The sequence below is a fragment of the Macrobrachium rosenbergii genome, chromosome 51 (assembly GCF_040412425.1).
Source record: "Macrobrachium rosenbergii isolate ZJJX-2024 chromosome 51, ASM4041242v1, whole genome shotgun sequence".
NCBI classification, from domain to species: Eukaryota; Metazoa; Arthropoda; class Malacostraca; order Decapoda; family Palaemonidae; genus Macrobrachium; species Macrobrachium rosenbergii.
The window spans coordinates 21934460-21958387 of NC_089791.1; the positions used below are offsets into that span (position 1 = coordinate 21934460).

At 41.1% G+C, this 23928-nt stretch overlaps 1 protein-coding gene across 12 annotated transcripts in view; it reads right to left on the minus strand.

Annotated features, from left to right (window-relative positions):
• Positions 1 to 23928, minus strand: part of LOC136833194 (mediator of RNA polymerase II transcription subunit 26-like) — a 95930-nt gene that overhangs the window by 22901 nt on the left and 49101 nt on the right. Inside the window, exons 1-2 of one of the 12 annotated variants that reach the window (XM_067094999.1) lie at positions 11844 to 12000; positions 7740 to 8084 (exon numbers count right to left, since the gene is read on the minus strand). The exons of 2 other annotated variants lie outside the window; for them this stretch is intronic. Coding sequence is in view for 2 of the 10 variants with exons in the window: in XM_067094996.1 (XP_066951097.1) it covers positions 11844 to 11906 (63 nt within the window). In the remaining 8 variants the exon portion in view is untranslated. Of the gene's footprint in view, positions 1 to 7739; positions 8085 to 8365; positions 11634 to 11725; positions 11762 to 11843; positions 12007 to 23928 lie in introns of those variants that run through there. 9 more of the 12 variants (XM_067095003.1, XM_067095001.1, XM_067095000.1 and 6 more) reach the window with 9 other exon arrangements.

Sequence of the window (23928 nt, forward strand, 5' to 3'; positions counted from 1 at the left end):
TCAAGGACTGGAAAATAGCACCATAAATTGTGCAAGGGGATCTAGTCTTCTAGTGCACAAGGATTTATCTGTCTTGACAAGAGATTAGACTCCTTGACAAAGGAGTCAAAGATGAAAAATGCCAAAGCCAAATGCCCTAATGCAAGCAAGTGGGAGGAAAGGAAACAACAGAAGCTTGATGGGCAGGTGCATAATGAGAATCAAGAGTGGAGAAATTTCAAGTAACAGGACGCTGTGCAGAGATGGAGAGGTATGAGAGGCCATGGCTCTGAAAACCTCAAACCTCATCTTAAGCTGGGCAGAACAAAAATGGCTTCTGAGAGACTATATGTAATTCAAAGTCTTCCTTCACAATGATGAGAAAATTATGGGCCAAGATCTACTCAAAGTACCGGTACATATGTACATTCTCAAAAACAAAATCTAATTATCCACTAAAAACAAATTTAATGATGACCAGACATGAAGGGAAAACATGACTGCCCATGTCATGTAAACTTAAGAGGCAAATACATGTAAAACAAAATTGCTAGAACAGCACTTCATAACTGGTTATGTCAACTAGAGACTTGCACTGAATGATGATGCAGGAATGAGATTCTAACAACATTCAAGACATACATCCCCTTCCAGATAGAGCAAGATCACTATTAATCAATTCCTTGTTGTTAGGTACCATTATCAATAAACAGATGCAAGGTAACAATAATTTTAATGCCATTTCTTTTATAAAAACAAAGGCATAAAAGTCTAAAAGGTCTTTAAATCTGATTTGCATCAACAAACTTTAGGTATCCTACAAAACAAAATGCCGTGAATCCAAACACGAGAGTAATTTTTCTCCATAGGTTGTCAGTTCCTACATACAGAGCCTTATGAAACCTACATATGCAGCCTATGAAAGGGTGCACATAATCCAAAATGATATTTTAATGATAAAATAAAGTTTGTTCATACTTACCTGGCAGATATATATATAGCTGTATTCTCTGTTAGTCCGACAGAATTTCAAAACTTACGACACGCAGTGGGAGATCAGGTGGTTAGTACCCATTCCCGCCGCTGGGAGGCGGGTATCAGGAACCATTCCCATTTTCATTCAGATTTTCTAGTGCCACTGTCTCCTGAGGGGAGGTGGGGCGGGCACTATGAATATATATATCTGCCAGGTAAGTATGAACAAAACTTTATTTTATCATTAAAATATCATTTTGTTCATGAAACTTACCTGTCAGATATATATATAGCTGAATACCACCATTGGAGGTGGGTACAGACAGAATAGGATTTGGAAAAACACACTACAAGTAGGTGAAAGATATTTTGTTCCTTACCTGTTAGCATAGCTGACTTAGTGATTACTGTCACCCAAGTCCGCTTCTGCTTAACTAGAGTCTCCAGCAAGGGTGTGACCTGTATAGCTGGTGAGTTCTAGATGATCTGTCAACGGGACGTGACCACAGTGTGACAAGACCATATTGACCATACAATGAGGGCAAACGAAGCAAAACCAACCACCTGACCAAGCCTAACTAAGTTAGGATAACGCAACTAAAGCTAACGATTGGGAAGTCCGCCACAGGCAGTCTAACCCAACAACCATAAAAACACTATCCAACCATTTTCTATAGGATAGGATGAGTGTCATCCCCTGCCCCCAGGAAAGTATCTCATGGAAACGTATGGTCCTAGCGAGAAGCAGTTCTCATATGTCGTCTTCACATCTCTCTCAGGTAGTGTGAAGTTTAACACAGAGTTGTCCGCCAAAATGTGGCACCCAGAATGTTGCTGAGTGACATATTTTTCTGAAAAGCCACTGAAGTCGCAACCGCCTCACCTCGTGAGCATTGACTTTCAGAAGTTTCAAATCAGAGTCTTGACAGGATGAATGGGCTTCTTTAATCAGTATCTCTCAGAAAGAAAGCCAGAGCATTCTTTGACATAGGTAAGTCCGGCCTCTTTACTGGAACACCATAAACTATCTGAGGGACCTCGACTTTCCTTTCGTCTTGTCTAAGTAGACTTTGAGAGCCCTAACAGGGCAAAGGACTCTCTGGCTCTTGAATAAGGATTTCAGCCATACCCTTGATTTCAAACTCTTGGGCCAAGGGTTAGACGGGCTCATTTTTCGCTAAAAGGAAGGGCTTAAGGAACAAACCAATTATGCCCTTTAAAGCCTATATGCCTACTAAAAGGCTTGCAGTTCACTAACCCTCTTTGCCGTTGCTAGAGCGGTTAGAAAATAGTCTTCCTAGTAATGTTCCTCAATGACGAGAACGAAGAGGCTCAAACGAGCTGGACATGAGGAACCAAGCACAACATCCAAATTCCAAGAAGGAGTCCTTAGCCGAGGCACCTTGAGGTTTCAAAGGATCTGAAGAGATCGTGGAAGGTCTGTTGTTAGACAGATCCAAGTCTCTATGCCTAAAAACAGATGAAAGCATGCTTCATACCCCTTTATAGTCGAGACTGCAAGTTTCACATCACTCCTCAGAAATAAGAGGAAGTCTGCTATCTGGGCTCACAGAGGTCGTGGTGGAGGAAATGCCCTTCTTTCTACACCATCTCTAAATACGGTCCACTTCGATTGGTACAAATTGCTGGAAGAGATTCTTCTCGCCCTGGCAATAGCTTTCGCCACTGGTCTAGAAAAACCTCTCGCTCTGGCCAGCTTCTCGATAGTCTGAATGCAGTCAGACACAGAGCGGGAGGTTTTGTGGTACACTCTGAAGTGGGGTTGTCTGAGTAGATCGACTCTCATGGGCAGAGATCTCGGAAAGTCTACTAGGAAGGACATGACCTCTGTGAACCATTCCTCAAGGCCAAAATGGGGCGATCAACGCCATCCTCGTCCCTTCCGACGACGCAAACTTTCTGATGACTTCTCCGATGATTTTGTACGGAGGAAAGGCATACACGCCCATCCCGACCAATCCCAAAGAAGAGCGTCCACTGAGAGAGCTCCTGGGTCGAGAACAGGGGAGCAGTAAAGAGGAAGTCTCTTCTGTCTTGAGGTTGCGAAGAGATCTACCAAGGACGTCCCAAAGCTTCCACAGTCCTTGACACACCTCTTGGTGTAGGATCCATTCGGTCGGGAGCAGTTGTCGCTGCCGATTTAGAAGATCCGCACGGACGTTCTCACGCCTGCAACAAACCTCGTGAGGATCGTGAATCTGTCGGGCCTGTGCCCACAGAAGAATGTCCTTTGCTAAGGCTAACAGGGACCGAGAGTGAGTTCCCCTGTTTCTTGAGGTATGAAAGGGCCGTGGTGTTGTCCGAGTTGATCTGGACAACTCAGTTCGAGACTTCGCTCCCGAAGAAAAGAAGGGCCAACTGAATCGCCCCAATTCTTTTGAGGTTTATGTGCCAGGACACCTGTTCCCTCTCCAGGTGCCCGACACTTCTTCCTCCCCAGTGTTGCTCCCACCCCAAAAAGGACGCTGGCCGAAAACAACACCAGGTCGGGGGTTCTGAAGTTGAAGAGAAAGGCCTTCTGCCAACTTCGAAGGATCGAGCCACCACCGAAGGTGATTCTTTACCTTGGCGAGATACTCAGAGAAGCTTCCAGATTCTCCTTGTCGTGCCAGTTCTCTGCAAGGAAGAATTGAAGCGGTCTGAGGTGCAGTCTCCCCAGGGAAACAAACTTCTCCAGTGATGAAATGGTCCTCAGCAGACTCATCCATTCCTCACTGAGCATGTTTCTTTCTCAGGAAGGCTGAAAATTTTTCTAAACACTGAAGTTGTCTTTTCTTGAGACGGAAATGTCGAAAAGCCACTGAATCCATCTGAATCCCCAGATAAACGATGGACTGAGTCGGGTCAGATGGGACTTTTCAAATTCACCAGAAGTCCCAGGACTTGGCCAAGGTCAAAGTCGTGTGAAGATCCTCCAGACACCTTGTCATTGACGAGGCCTCGAATGAGCCAACCGTCCAAATAAAGGGAGATTCTTATTCCTCCAATGGCTTATCTTGCAACATTCCCTCATCAAGATCGTGAAACCATAGGAGCTGTGCTGAGCCCAAGCAAAAGGGCCCTGAACTGGAATACCTGTCCCCGCAGGACAAATCTCAGGTATTTCTCGATAGAGGATGTATAGAACGTGAAAATAGGCGCCCTGGAGATCGAGAGAAACCATCCAGTCGCCTGGTCTTAGGGCTCCCATGACCGACTGGGACGCTCCATTACGAACTTTTCCTTCAGAACGAAATGGTTCAACTTGCTGACGTCCAGAACTGGTCTCCAACCCCTGACTGCTTCGGAACTAGAAACAGCCTGTTGTAAAAGCCCGGGATTGTAAAAATCCGAGACTTGCTCCACAGCTCTCTTTCGAGCATTTGATCGAGCAGGTTGAAGAGAATTTGGCTGTTTCTCCTGATGATAGGATGGCGACAGATCTATGGGAATCGTAGTCAATGGAGGCAATACGAGGAATGGGATCTTGTATCCCTTTTCGATGACTTGAGGGACCAGCTGTCCGTCCCTCTCTCTCTCCAGGCTTTTGCAAAAGAAAGGAGCCTGGCTCCTACCGGTGTCTGAAGGTTTAAGGAGTCATTTCTTGCCCCCTGGTCTTAGAAGGGCTCTACCTCTTGAGGGACCTCTGCCTCAAAGGACGATCTAGAGGAAGATCTTCCACGAAAGGGCTTCTGAATCTTGGAAGTCTGTCCAAGGGAAGAAGTCGAAGGGGCTGCAGGACGCCTAGAAGACTGGGCCAGGAGGTCCTGAGTAGCCTTCTTGCAATGTGGAGGCCATATCCTTGACTAAGGGTTGGGGAAAAGATGGCTAGAAAGCGGAGCGAACAACAATTCTGCCTTCTGAGTAGGAGAGACCGACTTCGCCCGTGAAGTTGCAGTAAATGGCTCTCTTCTTTAAAAGGCCCGACAGAAATGGGCCGCCAGTTCTTCGGAGCCATCCCTAACCGCCTTGTCCATACAGGATAGGACACTAAACAAGTCTCCCAGGCTAATGGAGTCAGGGCTACGAGCCTGCAAATCCAAGACTCCCAGGCACCAGTCCAAAAGTTAAAGCTTCTAAGGACCTGAAAAGGCCTTTCAGATGGTGATCAATCTCAGATAAAGACCAGGACACATAGCTGAAGAAAGGAGAGACCTTCTGGGAGCGTCCACAAGGCTGGCAAAATCCCCCTTGGGAAGAGGAAGGAACTCTCCAACCAACCTCCTCTCCTGTCTCTGTACCAAATTCCTGCTTTTCCACTCAATCTTGATGGAGGTAGGGCTTAAAGAAGTCTTGCACTGAGACTTCCTGAGTCCATCCACTCTTGAACCTTGCTAAAGGCCCTCTTCGAGAGAGACGAGCCATCTTCACAAAACCAGAAGCTTTTGTGACTTAGACGAGGTAAGCTGCGCAGGGGAGGCGAGGAGCAGAGGGGTTGAAACTTGTCCCCAAACAAGTCTTTCAGCAGCCTAGTTAAGACTTGGTAGTCTGCAGAAGCTGAAGAAGAAGATGTCTGATCCTCAACTGCAGGATCCGCCAAGCGCAAGAAAAGCTCTCCTTCTTCCACAGGAGCAACGGAAGGGGCAGGAGAAGAACCGAAGGGCGAAGTCCTTGCAGACCAACATGCAAAAAGAGACTTCTGCCTGGAAGAAGTCCGAGAGGAGTCACGAAAGTCACGAGCAGAAGAATCAAAATGAGAGTCACGACCAGCGTGGAGTTCTCCTTTCCTGACGTGAATCCCGGCGAGCTTCTTGACGATCGATCCGACGAGTCCTGGTGAGTGCGAGCAGCGAGGGAGGCGTCATGCCTCGCAGCAAGAAAGCGTCGTGCCGCAGCAAGGGAGGCGTCTTGACGAACTGCAAGGAGGCGCCCTGACGAGCAGCCAGGGAGGCGCCATGGCGAGCAGCAAGGAGGCGTCATGTCGAGCAGCAAGGAGCGCCCTGCCGAGCAGCATGAGAAGCGCCACGCTTAGCAGCATGAGAAGCGCCACGCTTAGCAGCATGAGAAGCGCCACGCTTGGCAGCGTGAGAAGCGTCATGACGAAACAAGAGGGTCGTCAGAGCGGCGCCAAGCCTGGCAGCGTGGAAGCGTATCAGAAAGCGGAAATTGGCGATCCCTGCCAAGACCAGTAAAACGCTGAGCAACAGGACTTCTAGCGGGCGCGGCATGAGACGACGATTTAACGAGGAGAAGGAGAAGGGAAGGTTTAGACCTCTTGATCGGCAGCGAATCCTTTCACGACGACACACGCATCCGTCTCCTTCTGGGCCATTAAAGCCAATTGCTCCTGCATGCCAAGGAGCAGCTACGAGTAGGAGAAGATTCTACTTCAGGAGAAGGACTGATCCTATGAGAAGAAGAGGCGAGGGGGACGCCTCTGCTTGCTTCTCACAGGAAGCAACAGCCTTCTTTCTGGAGCGAGCGGAGCTCAAAAGCGCCATCGTCCGATGACGTCCTGGTCCTCTTCATGTGGGATGGCGCCAAAATCCTCCGGAGAAGAGCGGCGCCACGAGAAAAGGGACGTGAAGCGCCACGCAGAAAAGGGCGTGAAGCGTCCCCTTCTTTTGAACTTCTCTTCAAAGGGCGAGAATCCCGAGATTTCCATTCCCACGGGAGGAGGAATCGGGGAAGAGAAGCAACTAAGGATCGTGCCCGTGCAGACCATCCTTGCAGCCTGGGAAGCGTCATCAGACATGCCGAAGGACGCCAGATCGGTGGGGTCCGCGAACCCTCTTGCGCTTTTCGACTTGCCCACTCCCTGAGTCCTGGGAGTCCGACAGAGGTCAGACCTAGAGGCGTTATATCGGCCCGATCTGACGCCCCCTCCACAACACTAGGGGACGGACACTATCACTGCACTTCACAGCACTTTGAAGAGCTGAGCATATTAGCTTCAAGGCACGAATGGAAGACATAATAATGGCCAGGCATCACCATCCGCAGACACAACCCCAGGGTTAGGGGCAACACCACAGGGTTAGGGAAGAGCTAATCTACAGAGGGGTTAACAGGTGAAAGCACACTACCCTGACTCTACCACTTCTGGAGGAAGACCTCCTGAGCCTATCTCGCTCTAGCTTTCTCACATAAGAATCATAAGTCCTCCAACTAGCATCAGACAAAGATTCACACTCCTTGCATCGGTCATTCAACAAACAAACATGTCCTCTACAACCCGAGCATACAGTGTGAGGATCTACCGAAATTTTCGGTAGCCTCACTTACAGTCTTGCACACACGGCAAACTCGATAACTAGAAGAACTAGATTCAGACATCTTACTCCCAGGAAAAACAAAGCCAAATCCAAAACAATCCACAATAGCGTATGCCTAGCCACAAGTCCAAGTCAAAAACCAAAAATCAAACCAATACTCAAGTGACAATCAAGTTTATCCGAATTCAAGACGGAGGTACTGAAAACAAGTGTTGACAGTACCGCGACAGAGAAAAATCTGAATAGAAAATGGGAATGGTTTTGATACCCGCTCCCAGCGGGCGGAATGGGTACTAACCACCTGATCTCCCACCGCGTGTCGTAAGTTTTGAAATTTGTCGGACTAACAGAGAATACAGCTATATATATATCTGACAGGTAAGTTTCATGAACAAACAATAATTTCAATGTGCAATAAAGATCAGATTTGGATGTACTGTACGCTGATAAGCTGGTGGAAAATTCTGACAACGCTTATGTTAGTTTTAACCTTTCTTGATCTGTTGACAAGTTTAATGGAAATTTATTAATTCACAGGAGTAAATATACATGTATATAGCAAAACTATACCTAACAATACAGCAGCTGCAGCCTCTCCATGTGCTGCAAATATGTGGATGAAGCATCGGGAAGAAAGACGTCAGTGGCATTTACACCAAAAGCTATGATAGCTCACGTAAGATTCATTGGGAAACTATACAGGTAGTCCTTGAGTTATGATGTTTCGAGTTGCGATATTCTGAAGTTACAACGGCGATAACAGTTACAGTATTTCGAAGTTACAATGGCGATACCAATAGTGTGATTTTTGTCCCGTTTAAACTGTTTAAAATGCAAATTTGTGTACGATCAGCATGTCTTCCAAACGCCCAAGTGAGTCTCCTGCTGGTGGTGTGATGAAGATGCATTCCATCACTTTACAGAAGAAAGTAAAAAAGAATTAACAGTACAGTATAGTATACAGTACACTGTATGTATAGATTATACAATAAAGGCTAGGCTGTCCTGAGTTACGATATTTTTAAGTAACAATGGGGTCATTGTAATGTATCCCCATCGCAACTAGAGGACTACTTGTACTGAATCCATGGTCAATCCATGCTCTGAGAAAAAAATTGGTTTAAAAAATGACAATACTGTACACCATTACTAACAAGGAAAATGATGAAAATTACGAAAGACCTATATAAATGTACCTAAAAGGCATCTGATATGTTGTCATAAAATGTGTGGTAAAATGGAATCAGATGGGACAAGATTTTATGGCAATAGTAGCCTACTGCAAATATCAAAATGAGAGTAACATCTTTGCAATAACAAACTGTAACTTTATCATACCCTGATATACAAAAGAATCACAAACTACACTTTGACCCACTTTCATTGCTGCCAACTAAAATTAAAACTTTCTAAAAGTGAAGCATCAGCAGCACCAGACAATAAACAATAATGTTACCTACCACGACGGGTTCCAGCAATACTTCAGCCACATTTTTTTGAGTTACATTTAAAATCCTATCACAGTATCAAAGGTATCAAGAAACATTTTGTGCCCAGAACATGATTAGGTTATTGGAAATGTACACCTCAAAAACAATCTAACAAGCTAGAGGTAATTATGTACAGTATTTGAATATGATTTCAATGTTATAAATTATTGAAGCCCATTTCATCCCTCTTAACCGTACCCTGGCACAAATATAGAGTACTGTAAATTAATTTCTTGACAAACTTTACCCCTGAAACTACCACTACACTACAACAGAGAATTACATTAACAGTCAATCTTGCCATGTTATACTGTATTTCCAGTTTATCCTTTTTTTGATGGGATGACTTGCCCTGTTAATTTTTATCTTATCATTCTTGTGTATGTTGAATTTTTCAAACAGGTTCATAATGGGCACCTGACCATGCTAACCTGTCTGAAACGAAGGACAATTATTATATTTATCAAGTATTTTGCATCAGGATATGCGTTATTTATAACGTGAAAGTGTCAGCAGCTTAGGCCTCATTCTGGGCCGATTAAGAAAACTAACACTGCAGTCAAGTCAGTTTGTGTGTGCAGTACAGGTAATGGGGATCCACAGGATAAGTGACGTGAAATGAGATTCTGAGAGGCAAAATATTTTGTCAACAAAACCCTTTTAAAATATCATTTGGCTTACTGATCAGTTCTCCAAAGTTATGAGTTTACTACAATTTTTTCCATTTTAAATCAGTACTGAAAGGTTGCGATAGTTGTCATCATCAAGTGGTTATAACAGCAATATCCATAATCATAATAACTTCATTTTAGGAAAATATTTATCATAAAGTACTTGGCAGACTACTTCTTAAGTGTATTTAGTAAGTGGATACTGGTTGCTAATTCGATGCTTCTTTATACAAATCATTCAAATAAAAGGCTGTATGCATGATATGAAGCCATTTTAAAGTGTATTTAGTAAGAGGACACACATGCCTAATTATTTAATCCAATAAAAAAATATAATTCTAATAAAAGTCTGACCTAGAAGCTAACCAAAAATACTAATGCTATGCCTGGTATGAAATAATTTGTCTGGAATTGCCTTCTATAATTATGCAGAATGTCAAAAAATGGGCACAAGTACTCAGCATTTTGCGATCCATCAGTCATGTTCACCAACTTATTATTCTACCAAAATGTCACTTAATTTTCTAAGATTTAAAAATAAACTGTGCCAACTTCATGTTAAAATTAGCACAATGACCTTGGCTCCAAGCTTTTACTTCTTCCCAAAACTTCATCAAGATAAATCCTCTCTGGTGCTAAACTCTTCGACACAACAAAACTGGCCAGGGTAGAGCACAGTAACATAAAAACTTGTTAAATGGTACAAGTTCCAAGCTACACAACCACTCAAATAGGCCTAGAGAATGACTTTCAAAGACAATGGACTACTAGGCCTAACTTTACATAAGTAATCAACTTGAACTAGGCCAGTTCTCTGATTACAAATCATGTTACATCCTACCATCTTACTCAAAATCGAACACCCATAAACACAGTTACTATACTATCTCCCAACTTAACTCCCACCCCCTCCCCCAAAAAACATCATAAAGAAAAGCGAGAAACTGGCTAGTACTCTAAGGCCCTGAGTTTCCAAGGTCAATCAGCTTTCCATAACCTCGCATTCTGTCAAAAGTTATCACCACACTACGGGGTCACCAAAACGAATGACTTCCTTATATTAAGCCACGGCTCTACTTACAAAAATAAAAGAACAGACTCGTCAAAGTAACACCTCATCGCCGCCAGACAATACAAAGCAACGTACAAACAAACACACGAAGCACAACACATCCCGGACCTCTTCTGAACAAGCTATGGAACATCACAGGGGCATCAACCTTGAATAATGAAAAGGACTTATTCAGGATTTAGGTCAGCCACGTCCGATAACACCACGGCATAGCGAAACACTACGCCATGGATGAATGTTTTGCTTCCGTTGTTGTTTACAGGAGGAAGTTTTCTCCAAAAGCAGTCCATTGCAGAAATAGTTCGACATTGCACACTTTTCCCCCCCTCGCTACATTAGTCAATACCGATTGGCCGTTGCTTCATTCCTTTCTCTGATCCAGTCACCAATGACCACTGGTGATTATTCGACAAGGAATAGAACATAACGCGTAAGATAAATTCCACAGGTTTACTCTGGGGGTTTGGTTTGGGGGCCGAAAGTATTCCTACCCAGGTGATATGGGCCACTACTTCTTGCAACATTCACCTACGCCAGGATTTCCAATACGCCTTTCAAAAAACCAAAACTCGAGCGTGTACGGCAAAACTAACCACTGAATTTTATTAAATGAAACGATAAAGTGACCGCAATTAAAAATTGCGTAACATTTCTTCCCATGGCCCAACCCAAGCAGTCATGCAACTAGAATCAAAACATTTGCCGAGAGGAGACATGAAAAATGAGCTACAAACAAGGGCAGTGAATGTTAGGGCAACGGAGCAAGTGAGAGGCATTTCATATAAGCATTCTATGGAGTGGCGCAGCAACACACATCGCCATGACGGGTAACGGGGGAACAAGTCCCGCCACCACCACACTGCCACCCACCACCTCGGGCAGTTCTTGCAACACAACACAACCTTCCGATTGCCTTTATTCGCCCTCAAAGACGCCACATTCCTCTCATTTGTGCATACATATCCGTCTTGAGTTTCAACACCCGTAGCCACGACAACCAAGAAACAGTGTACTTGGCCAAGGAATCGTGATTCACCAAAACAAAATTGCGGCCAGAAAAGTGTAGGTGTGTTGCGGGGACGGTGGAGGCGACGCAGAGCGCATGCGTGCTCAACCACTAGAAGGAGAGTTGTTGTAGAGCAGCCGCCACACCGGAGCTGTGAAAATGTTTAGCGCTACCATACACCACGCCACATCACCACTCACTACGCCGCTCGAAATACCACACTACGTCGCTCTCCGTGCTAGAAACACTGATTAGTGAATTTAAGAAGCGTACTGTGATTTATTTTGGAAAATATAAACCGTTATATTATGGCCCACCTGACGGCCCTTGTCAGCCATGGCGGACAGTATCTAGTATCTTTATCTACCGTGTTGTGCTCAAAGTATACAAGTTAGAACCGTTCTAGTGATTCAATACATCTTCATAGATGCTTACATTATATTCTGAGTCTATGCACGCCAACAATCTTCTTTTTATCTCTTCTATGGGGCGCTGCATGGGGCCGCGCGTGTGGTCACGTCGGCGCAGCGGTAGTGACTGGTTGGGGCGGCGACATGGACTGGCGGGACGGGGGATTGTGGGTAACTGAGCAAGCCGGGGAGTCGCCGAGCTCGCACGAGCACCGTGATGTCATCGTTACTTGCAAGCCTGCGCTTCCCCATTGGCTTGAAAAATGTGACGTAACAAGACCGTCATGGATACCTCATTGGTGGCAGGGCGGTATAAGAGATCAGGGGACTTGTGTCAGTGCTGGGCCGGGCCGCTCCTTTGCTACACAGAGCTATACTCTGCCGCGCCGATTCTCCCCTAGTCACGTGTTTTCGGCCTACGCTTCGTATCCATATTTTATGCATATTTAATTGGGACCATCTCGCTTATTTAATTCATAAATTTACACAGCATAAAATACGTTTTATATGTTTACAGTGTAAACAAAAAGGATGATCTATATTAAATTTGCCAGTATTAATAACTGATTGTACACCACGTGTGGATTCGGACATCAAAATAAGCTGGGTGCATTCCTCTGAAAGGTTCCCTGAAAGAACCCCCTCATACTGCGACGCTCGTTTCATATATAGTTTTGCGACCTTTACAAAATAAGTGTGGATTTGATTTTGACCCGTACACTTTATGCACGTTTCTTTATATTTATGCTGCACGATGTGAGTGGTAATCGTGTCGTGGTGTTTTGGTGCGTGGAATGTATTGACTTAATTCACAATAAAATATTTTAATTAAGGTAACCTTTTGTATGCCAGAATCTGGAAAGCTGTGACCTTCTCTTCTATCTACATTTTCCCTTTAATGTATGGGCTGGTTCATCTCGCCAATTTGCCACTTTTTTCCCTTTATTTGTAAATCATCGATTTTCATGCATTCGTTGAAAACTGATCAGGATAATCATTACCTGTTATTCGAATTGGGGTTCTATCTGTAAGGCAAAGGTATATTCTATTTCCGTAGTTCATTTTTACTGACTGGACCTTATAACCTGTAATCTACGAACTCGTGCACAGTATTACTGAATTATTTGCTATTTTAATTCATACGATGGTTACTATCACCCTCACCCTATCCCCTCTCTCATTTTACGGGCTTTCAGTGGTCTTGACTCGATCCATCCATCTCACTACTGCACCAACCATTACACCCTCCTCCCACGACAACGGGCCCCCAGCACATCACTCTCAGCTGTGTAGAGTGGTATATGTCATCAACTGCATTTTGTACTCTTAGATGATTAGGTCTTGGCCCCATAGGTTTTTTTCAGTTGGTGACCTTTTTTGGTACGGTGACAAAGAAGGTCCTACTTGGTAAAAAGGAAGGCAAGAGAAGTTCAATGAATTAAAAAATAAATATTAATTGTAATAAAAAAAGATAATAATGACATCTTTTTGAATACCCAGTGATTTCGAAGGTAGTCATTATTCTGGACGTATGACGTTTATACTTCAACTATCACGAAAATTAATGCAATGTGTGTGTGACAATGTGTGCAGGCATATATAAATGCACAAATACTGATGTTCAAACAAATGCACACCATATTCGCAAGACAATCAAAATCCAAAAATGTATCTGGGTCTACCAACACCACAAAACCCAAATGCCATTCAGAATGTGCATAGGAAATGCAGCAGATAATCGTCAAAGAGGTCAGGCAAATCTGGTCTTAACATTCTAACGTTACAAAACAAATTCAAATGACTCAGGAGTAAGGTGTTGGGGGGGGGGAGTCTGGAAGTTTGTGGTGGCATAGTAAGGTAAATGAAGTAGATATAGTAGAAGGTTTAGAAGAGGAAAACAAAGAAGGGTGAAAAAATACGTTCCAGGATACGGAGCAGACTCATGTAAAGCACAACAGAGAAGTTCACACGAGAGTTTTTGAGAATAATGACGGAGAAATGAGACAATAACTTGATGATGGAGATATGTGATAAAGAAGGATATTTTGACCAACAGTTTTAAGGTAAGATGATGTTAGGTAGAGGGAAAGTAAATGGACTGAAAGATTAATGAACTAAAGACTCCTAGAATAAAAGATGATGCTATTGGAGGAACGCGTCCTGAGTTTAACTCGCACGGACAATACTTTTCATATCCTGAGAATTTTGCTTCCGTCTCATGTTTCTCCTTGACCATTGGGTATTCTTGATGGCATAAAAGCGCGCACACACGCGTAAAGACAGAAAGTCTAGGGTTGCTCCTTGGGGGGAGATGAAACAATACTGAAATATAGGGTAAATGCACGATTGCAATGAAGCGTCAAAACATCTTTAGAAGCACATCACGCTTGTCGCCAATTAGTATTTGTTGCAACTGTGACAAATACGCATAGTACCAAGACGGACTTCATTATTAACTACATCTGCCTTGGCTGCAATGATGTCTTTATTGTCCACTCTCTGATAAATCTCGGATTGTTTATTGGGGTAATGTGACAAACTCGGACAATCAGTGAAATAGAAACGCTACGGTTTTGTTTCCTGGGGACACTGCCCACAAAAATGGGTAGTCAGCACCTAGAAATTTAACACATTACATTTTATCGTATAATGAAGGAAAAACTTGCTATCTGTTACTTAAAATCTCATTATCTACTCTACTGATTACAAACTTTTGGTTACATATATTACTTTTTTTTATTATCGCATTGTATCTGAAACTACCTAATGTTTTTGCACACACCATATTTTGTTAGTGTTGATCTACATAAAATTGAATTCATACTCCTGCAAAAATAGGCCGGCAAAGTCTGGGTCAGGGTCAGTGCCCACTGGAATACCAATGTCTTGCTTGAGAATTAAATCGAGGAATTTAAAACATGTATCATCTATTTAAAATTGGATACAGGTAATATACAAAAAAAAAAAGTAGAAAAAGTTTTTCATACATCTGATTTGTGACTATAATAATGAGCACACACATATGTGTGTGTGGTTTAGCAGACAAATTTGGTTTGTATTTATTAGCTGAACACTGAAAAACTGTACAGTTCGATTTAATGTTAGAATGATCATTTTAACTCACTGTGGCTGCATCCCCTCTTGTATTTTGTAATCACATGTGACCCCGCGCTTTTCACAAACACCTGCAAATCTCTCTCTCTCTCTCTTTTTTGGCGTTTTATCGGGTTCACCATATTATGGCTGTCACCAAACAGAAGGCATAACCTTCAACTTTCATAAGCTCGTGCTCGCATCTGGTTAAGGCCAAAACTCAGCCCTTATTTATTTATTTTCAATGACCGTCACAGAGTCCTTAGTCGCGATAAGCCTATATCACTCCTAGTGTCATATTACCCCCAAAGCAGATAGGTTCCTGAGCGCGCGCGCGCACACACACACACACACACACACACACACTCTCTCTCTCCCTAGTGAGGGCTTAATGCTGACAAACAAACCACAAGGATCCGTCGTATTGTGTTGCTGCTTGGAATGTGGAGATTAAAAGTACGTAGGACAGTAGCCACCGAGATCCCTTCACAATCTAATTGCTCATGGAGCGAGGGCCTGTCCTGGCACAAGGCAAGCTTAATCTAATAACAAGCCTGTATGGTAAGACCCCTGTGACGTAATACCAAGAGGACAAAACTCACCAAACTTATGAGTTGCCAGCTTCTTGCAGATTCATGACCAATATATATGCAGATAAATAAATAAATAATTATATATATATATATATATATTATACACACATATATACATGTGTGTGGTTCTTTTCATGAGCGCAGTTCTTGATGCACTAAATATTCGGCCCCTGTAGGAATTTTGTTTTATTTACATTGTATCATGCAATACATCAAGAATTGCATTCATGAAAACTCTTACTACACACATACATTGTATATATATTATATATATATATATATATATATATATATATATATATATATATATATATATATACACGTGTTCTGTCTTGTCTAAAGTGAAATGTTACCTTTTAGCACCTGAAATACATAATTCATATCCTTCCACCACTTTGTTGTGATTATGGCTTGTTCCTAAAGGTCTTAGATTTCGCTTTGAATTTTGGGGCTTCACTTTGACCCTTTCACTGAGCTCCTACGGTCTGTAAAAAGTTTCAGTAATCGTCAAAAAGTTGATGCACATAATTATGTCATCACAATTTTTAATTGATCAAATTATCATAACATTCTATCTATAATAGAACACACACACACACACACACACACATATATATATATATAATATATATATATATATATATATATATATATATATATATATATATATATATATATGCGTGTGTATATTATTTAAATGACCAAGGCAAGAAGTGTTCATGGTATTCACAAGCCCGACTGATTATTATTCTTGACTATTAATGTAATTTGATATGCTCATCTTCAAATTATAATTATGATTTATGGTGATCACAAAGGACTCTTATAATATTGCCTCACACAGTCCTTTACCCGGTATTATTTAACCCTGGATACTTATAGGTTAGTTTGACTGGCGGGTATATTATGAAAGGCGTTGTGGCAACTGCGTGATGGATTCTTATTTTCATTTCCTTGTTCGTTTGCGAAATGCGCTACTAAATCGTGGATAAATATCTAAAATATATCAGCAGCAAAATGTTTTCGACGTTACTGCTGCCATTAAAACTGGTTTATTATACTTTCTGAGAAGCAAAAATATCTAAATTGACAATCACGAAAGGACGGCCCCGTTCTTTCCTTTGAGTATCGAATAAAGTATCTTCACGGCAAAGGAAAAAAACTTGCCATAATTCTTTATTCGCATAGTTTATCTGAATTTGAGGCTAGGATATCTATTTGATATCTAATAGATTTAAGTAAGCTAACCTTCCTGACTTTAGAATCCAACTTTTTGTATGTACGATTTGTGCGGAAAGACCGGCACCGATATTTTGAAGCAGTATCGGACGAACGCCGAGATCCTAAGCTGTTGACTGGTGTAAACAAACCTGCTTTTTAGTAGATTGGATGTTGGTTTCGCAGAATTTGCAAGGATGATTTACGAATAGAAGCAGTCTGTCTCATGACCTAGTTTATGTGACGGAAAAACGAAAGGCCTCTAATACCGCCTAGTTTGTCACACCTTGTCTGCAAGTGGGCTGGGAGCGATCCCTACATTGGTCGATCTGCTGTGTTATGTAATCGGAAGAGGAGCAGCTGGCTCGCACTTTGCTTTTTTCTTTTTCCCCGCCAAAACAAAGTCACAAAGTCAACATTTTCAACGCAGGATTTCTTTGATTTTAATTGCAATTGTCGATGATCAAATTGATACAATAATTTTCTATTTGCTTATTTGCTGGAAGTACAATTTCAAGCACATTATGCGAAATATGAAATTACCTTATATTGCGAGTACGCCGCGGCTGAGCTTGCAACTGCGACCACTGGTTTGAACTTGTCCCTGTTGGTGCAATAACATTCGAGTCTGTTAATTCCTTTGCATTTCTGTAGGACTACATCTGTCTGGCTGACAACCAAATCCGTAAATAAACTATGTTGACTGTTGCGATGTGACGAGATTTATCTTCCACTGGCAACCTAGCAAATTAGCAATACACAGAGTTCGTCCCCGTTGAACTGATTGTTCTTCACCCGAGAATTTATTTTTACGGCGATGTTCATCATAAATGAGGAACTTTTGTTCACTGCACTGGATTTTACAAATAGAAAACTACTGTAAACGATACTCTTTATATTGATAATGCCCACATGAAAATTCAGTTACGAATATTCAAATTTTTTTAACTGATCGTCCGAAAGAGGGTGGCTCCTGAGTGAACCAAAATAACTTTCACTGCCGTGTTCAGCTTTAAGCTGCCGAATTAAGGATGATACCCGTGTGCAAAAGCCTTCCACAATATGAGCTGCTTTATACACACACACACACACATATATTTATATATATGAGCTTTTCAGTCGAGAAACATGCCAAGCGCCTTTTTTTTTAAATATAATAAATTAAATTAAAAAATACTTTGACTCAGGATGGCGCTTGGCATGTTTCTCGACTGATAGCCTCATATCTATAATACCTTCAGCAATGAAGCACATATAGCCTATAAATACATACATACAAACGTACATAATACAAACATTATATATACAATATATGTATGTATATATATACAAACAAAGAAAGAATAATTAATTGTATAATGATTTATCCGCCTGCATAATCTCGCACGAGAACGTAAAGGTCATTCCGCGATGTCGCCAAAGAGTAAGGAAGAAAAAAGATCGTACTCTGCAAGAATCTGAAAGAAAGTTCGTGAACAATGACGTAGTCGTAAATGAGTATTTCTAAATCAAGAGCTAACGAGAGACTGGCGAAAGTATTTAGAGAGTATATATATATATATATATATATATATATATATATATATATATTATATATATATATATATATATATATATATATATATATATATATATATATATATATATATATATCTGTTATCTGGATGATATGGATCTGATACCACGCAGTCAAGCTCATAACTGCGATATAATTAAGGAAAATGAGACGTAAAACTAACGAATAGCTCCAAGATTAAATAACAACACGTCTTTAATATCCATGGAGTAAGAATTTATCATATAGCCATGAATTCAGTATAAACGCAAATAAAGGGGTTATGAATGAGATAACATAATTAGTAGCAGAAGTCACGGACGGGGAGACACAGTATGCGTTTCAGCAAAGGGGGAGGCCATGATTCCGGTGCTTTTTGTCAACCGCAGCGTGATAAGTTTGTTTGATTACTTGTGCGTTAAATAGAAAATCGAATGGCATTCCTGTATATTAAAAAAAAAAAACTAATTCACACTAACCAACATTTACTGATCACGGCGGAGTGTGCGTAATCAAACTAAAACGAAAATGAATGGTAAGAAATGTGGCGATTTCTAGCAACTCGGCTTGACGGTGCGACTCGGCCCGCCCGACTACCTCATTCTTCTTTGTGTGTTGATTGAAATAACTATGTGCGGTGTACTGCTGAGGAAGGTTGCTGTTTCTGCAGAATAGAGTATATCAAAGGCAGAAGTGATACAGAAAAAGAGAAATAAAGTATATCAATACTCAGTTAAGAAGTGTTCGTCAAAATTCTGGTTAATTGGAAATTTGTAAATAGGAGAATGGAGAAAGTGAAAAATTGAATTGCAGATGCGAAAGTTTTTGGGGAAAAGACAAAAAAAAAAAAAGTGACTGATTCTCCACAGATCATCACCGTGATTAAATTTTACTTTTATGTGCCTGGCTACAACCTAAAGTTGATGATTCTGTTCTAACAAGAAAATACCACTCAGCATAGCCATACTTTTGAAACATTTCATCTTAAAATATAGCAAGAACGCCCTCACCGATGCTGTTTTTTTATTCACAGTGTAACATCTTATAAATCACGTTACGGAATGCACACTTATTGTATTCTTTTTGTGATACTTTCTTATGAAGAGAAAAATATGGTCTTGACCAATTCGGTGTTACTGGCATGGCAAATCTTTTATTTCCAGCATCACTAACAACCATACTCTGCTGGCCTTTGCTGTGGGATGTATTAGAAAGCATTCCAACAAGACAACGACATATTTCACAGTTTCCTGTTCTTTTATGAACACTAATGCTCATGATCTGGAGTGACTGCACATATTTCATTCCTAATGATATTTAGCAATGCCCTTTTGAATATAATGCTCATCATGAGCCTGGAAACTAGCAGGCAAAAGACACAGCCTAGAACATGAACAGTGAATTATTCACTTCCTCTGTGGGGGAGGCAAGATGCAATATCCATAGACTGATAAGCATCTCTCTCTCTCTCTCACCTTTGCGGAACGTGTGCCATGCAGTTTAACAAACGTGAAGCCTCTACTTTTATATTTTCTTCTAATTCTGATGCTAGAGGAGATACATTCAGCGTTGTGCCATCTTAAGAGACTAGATTTTTCAACTCACTAGGAACATGGGGCTCCACGAAACTAAGTAATCGGCTCCACGAAACTAAGTAATCATTTGCATTCGCAGGCTTTCATCGTATCCTCACTGAACCTTACCTAGCACAATCACGCGTAGAACCTAAAAAACGACCAAGTTCTCAGCAGTTGCCACTTACAAACTGTTTGATCGACGCGTAACATCATTGCGTTCCTTTACACTGCCCAAGTGGGAGAGGCTGTTTTATCTGTTATCTCTACACTGTCATGTAGGGGGCGGTTTAGTGTCGTTAGTGCAACTCACGGGGTGCACTGCAGGCATTACTAAAGGTTCTTTGCAGCTTCCCTTCGACCCCTAGCTGCAACCCTTTTCATTCATTTTACTGCACGTCCATTTATATAATCTTTTCTTCCATCTTGCTATCCACCCTCTCCCAACAACTATTTCATAGTGCAACTGTGAGGTTTTCCTCCTGTTACACCTTTCAGACCTACCTACTGTACCCTCATTTTCGTTTCCAGCGCTGAATGACCTTATGGGTCCCAGTTCTTGGTCTTTGGTCTAAACTCTATAGTCCATTTAATTCTACACTATCTTTTTTTTTTTTTAACCTACTCATGTATCTGCATTTCTTCCATGAGAAGCTTAACTTTCATTTTCGAGATAGGCCAATTTGCACTCATCAGTGAAGCTTAGTTTCATCACAATTTTTATAAATCATCTTCAAATATATCTATTTTTATGAATGCTTCTGGCCTAATATTAGCCATTTGCTTCACATTATGGTAAAGTATGAGTTGGAATGTAAAGTTTTAAACAAAAAAATGTCAAGGAATTAACAGGCAGTATGTGGAATCACGTTTCTTTCCCATTACAACAAAATGCAGTTTACGCACCCGTTTCTGAAGAAAATAATCCCCTTACAAATTTCAACTTAAAAAGAAAAAGGCTTTCAAGGAAATAATCCCGGAAGCATATAAACAATGAGTGGTAAATAAGGCAAGGTAAGGTAATTATGCTGATGGCCATGCTTAAACCCACGCCATTTTCCTGCGCAAATGAAATTTAAGAGGAAAAAGGGGTTGACATCGCCCACTTTATACCAAAAATGGAAATCTCTTGCTCTTCTTGTCAGAGAAAAGTGGAATCCGGCTACACACACAAGCAGGCAGACAGGAAATGAGGAATGCTAGATAGTACAAGTCTGATAATAGAATGGACGAAAACAAAAAGACGCGAGTTGTGCCAAGATAATGAAGAATAAATTGCTTATCAAAGTAACGACGAATTTTCTAAAGTAATCTTGACATCTGGGATAAAAGTTCGATTTAAATATCTATGAAAGGGAAGCTACAGCTGTTATGTTGGTTTTCCCGATGGTTTCACAAACGTTTGTTTTAGGTTTCAGAGGATGTTTGTTACAAAGAAATAGAGTACTTTTGGTTCATTTACCATGATCCGGTATTAAACTTTCAATAGGCGATGGTTTAGATGAACGGGTAGGCTGTGACTTACGGATCTCAAAATAGGCCTAGTCCAGAATTTACCGGAGAAATTGTAATATTAAAAAAATTAAAGAGAGCTTAGCTTGAAAATACCCCTTGGGGAAGTAGTGCCGACAGTGCATTTCATGCGGTGCACTGTAAGTATTACTTAAGGTTCTCTGCAGCGTGCATTCGGGCCCTAGCTGTAACAGCTATCGTTCCTTTCACTGTACCTCCTTTCATATTCTCTTTCTTCCAACTACTTTCCATCCACTCCTAACAATTGATTCATAGTGCAACGGCGAGGTTTTCCTCCTGTTACACCTGTCAAACTTTTACTGTCAGTTGTTGGCTTTCGACTGGCACGCTGTTGGCCCAGCGTTCGACTCTTTAGCCGCCTAGATTATTAGGTAATTTATTTCTGGTAGAAATTAATTTCTCGTCGTTTCGGATTCCACAATAAGCTGTAGGTCCCGTTGCTGTAACCATTTGGACGTAAAAATAAGTCTAATCCTTCGGGCCAGCCCTAGGAGAGCTGTTAACCAGCTCAGTGGTCTGGTTAAACTAAGATATACTTCAGCTGCCGTTTCAGCGCTGAATGACCTCATTGGTCCCAGTGCTTGGCCTTTGGCCTAAATTCTATATTCAATTAAAATCAATTCAATTAGCTTGAAAATACTTCAAGGCATTTTCAATTAAAAGGAAAAATAATTGCCATCCACTGATTCGAAACTGGATTTACTAACTGAAACCTTTACAAAAGTGCAATAGCAAAATTATGCCGGAACTGGAGGAAAGGGCACAAAACTAGTTAAATACCTCGGTACCTTAGAAACAAAACGGGGACAAGGAACAAGACTCTCAAAGCAGCACCGGCTAAGTCTTGACCATAATTATTAATTTTTATCTCTTTCTAAGTACTTTCGACAAAGGCATTATCATTTTCTTTAAATTCATCTTGTATAAACCTTCATCACAATTTCTCAGATCAGTCACAATTCCTGGTCTCTTAACTAAGATCATGGTGAAGAGAAGCAATGACGACGATATTCCACTTTTGGATGTTCTCACTGAGAGAGAGAGAGAGAGAGAGAGAGAGAGAGAGAGAGAGAGAGAGAGAGAGAGAGAGAGCCATTACGGAAGCCATAAATCCCGGCGTTTGTAACCTAAAAGCCTGGGTTTTGGTCTAAATACCAAACATCCATCCCTCCTTATATCTGTCTGAATAGGAATACTAACTACCCCACTTATTGCAGATCTAAGGATACGTTTATCCCGCGAGCCCTCGACGACGCTGGCTCCCCGCGAGAAACAAAATAGCAAGAAGACTGAGATAGCCACGTACAGAAAAGAAAGCCACCTTTACGGAAATCATGCACAAGAATGCCGTTGGAATGATATTATGACAAGAGACCACTCGTTCAGAACCTATTACACACTGACGAAGAATATTCTTGAACCCAGCCCTCACTTGTTGCGATATCTTCTTCTTCATATATATCAAAGGAGACGTGGCCGAGGACAATGAGGCGGGAAGCAGGAGACGAGCGTTGGGGGGATCTTGAGGAGTTAGCCCAGGACAGAATGTGGTGGCGTGAGTTCACGGAGGTCCTATGAATCCCCGTGGGTGCCACAGGAAATGAAAATCCACAATTATATAGTAAACTATATTTCTAAGCAAAATACAAAGGCAAAGACTTTCGGACACCAGAACGGTTTTTCTTATGAGTGTTTTCACTGAAACCGTTCAGGCGTTCGAAAGTCTTGGCTTCTGAATTTTACTTAGTAATATAGTTTACTAAATAATTGTGGATTTTTATTACACAAACTGTTTTTTCGCGAGATTGTGAATTTCTTAGCAATCAGTACAGCTATGTCAGAAAGACTACATTACTAAATTAACAAGAAAGTTTGCGTTGTATCTTGCAAATAGCCAAAACCAATAGCAAATATCGCTTGAAAGTCCGAAATGCAAAAACATAAATAAAACATATCTTTAAAAGATTTCATTTCTGATACATTGTAGTAATAGAAATGTTTCATAATTTAGGCTTATATAACCAAGATCTATAGTTCTCCCAGTAAAGTTTTTTCCTAACTATTATATCCTACATATTGAACTACTACAGTCAGCCATTTCTTGAAAAAATATTTTCATTTTCATAAACTAAGCAATATTAATCTTCGTAACTAAGTAAAAGCTCTCCTTGTAAACTCATATGTTGCATTCCTTTGATTATTTATGAATAAAAATATGTCTGTTGATCATATACAAAAATTTTTTCTGAAAAAAATTAAAATAAAGAACGCCAATATTTTATTCGTCACAACTGTGTTACAATGTCTTTGTATACCTCCTACTTTCCAATACTTCGTATAAAATACAAAATCACTCAAGAATCAATATCGAAAAAATAAAAATAAAAAAATAAAGCTAATGTAGAAATCCGAGCATCTTTCTCTAAAAAAAGTGGGAATTCTCATCTATAAGAAGAAAAAACATTGAATCTTTTATGCCGAGAATGGAGAACAACCAGTAATCCTAATCAATTTTGGCCAAATTTCTACAAAGTATCGATAAAT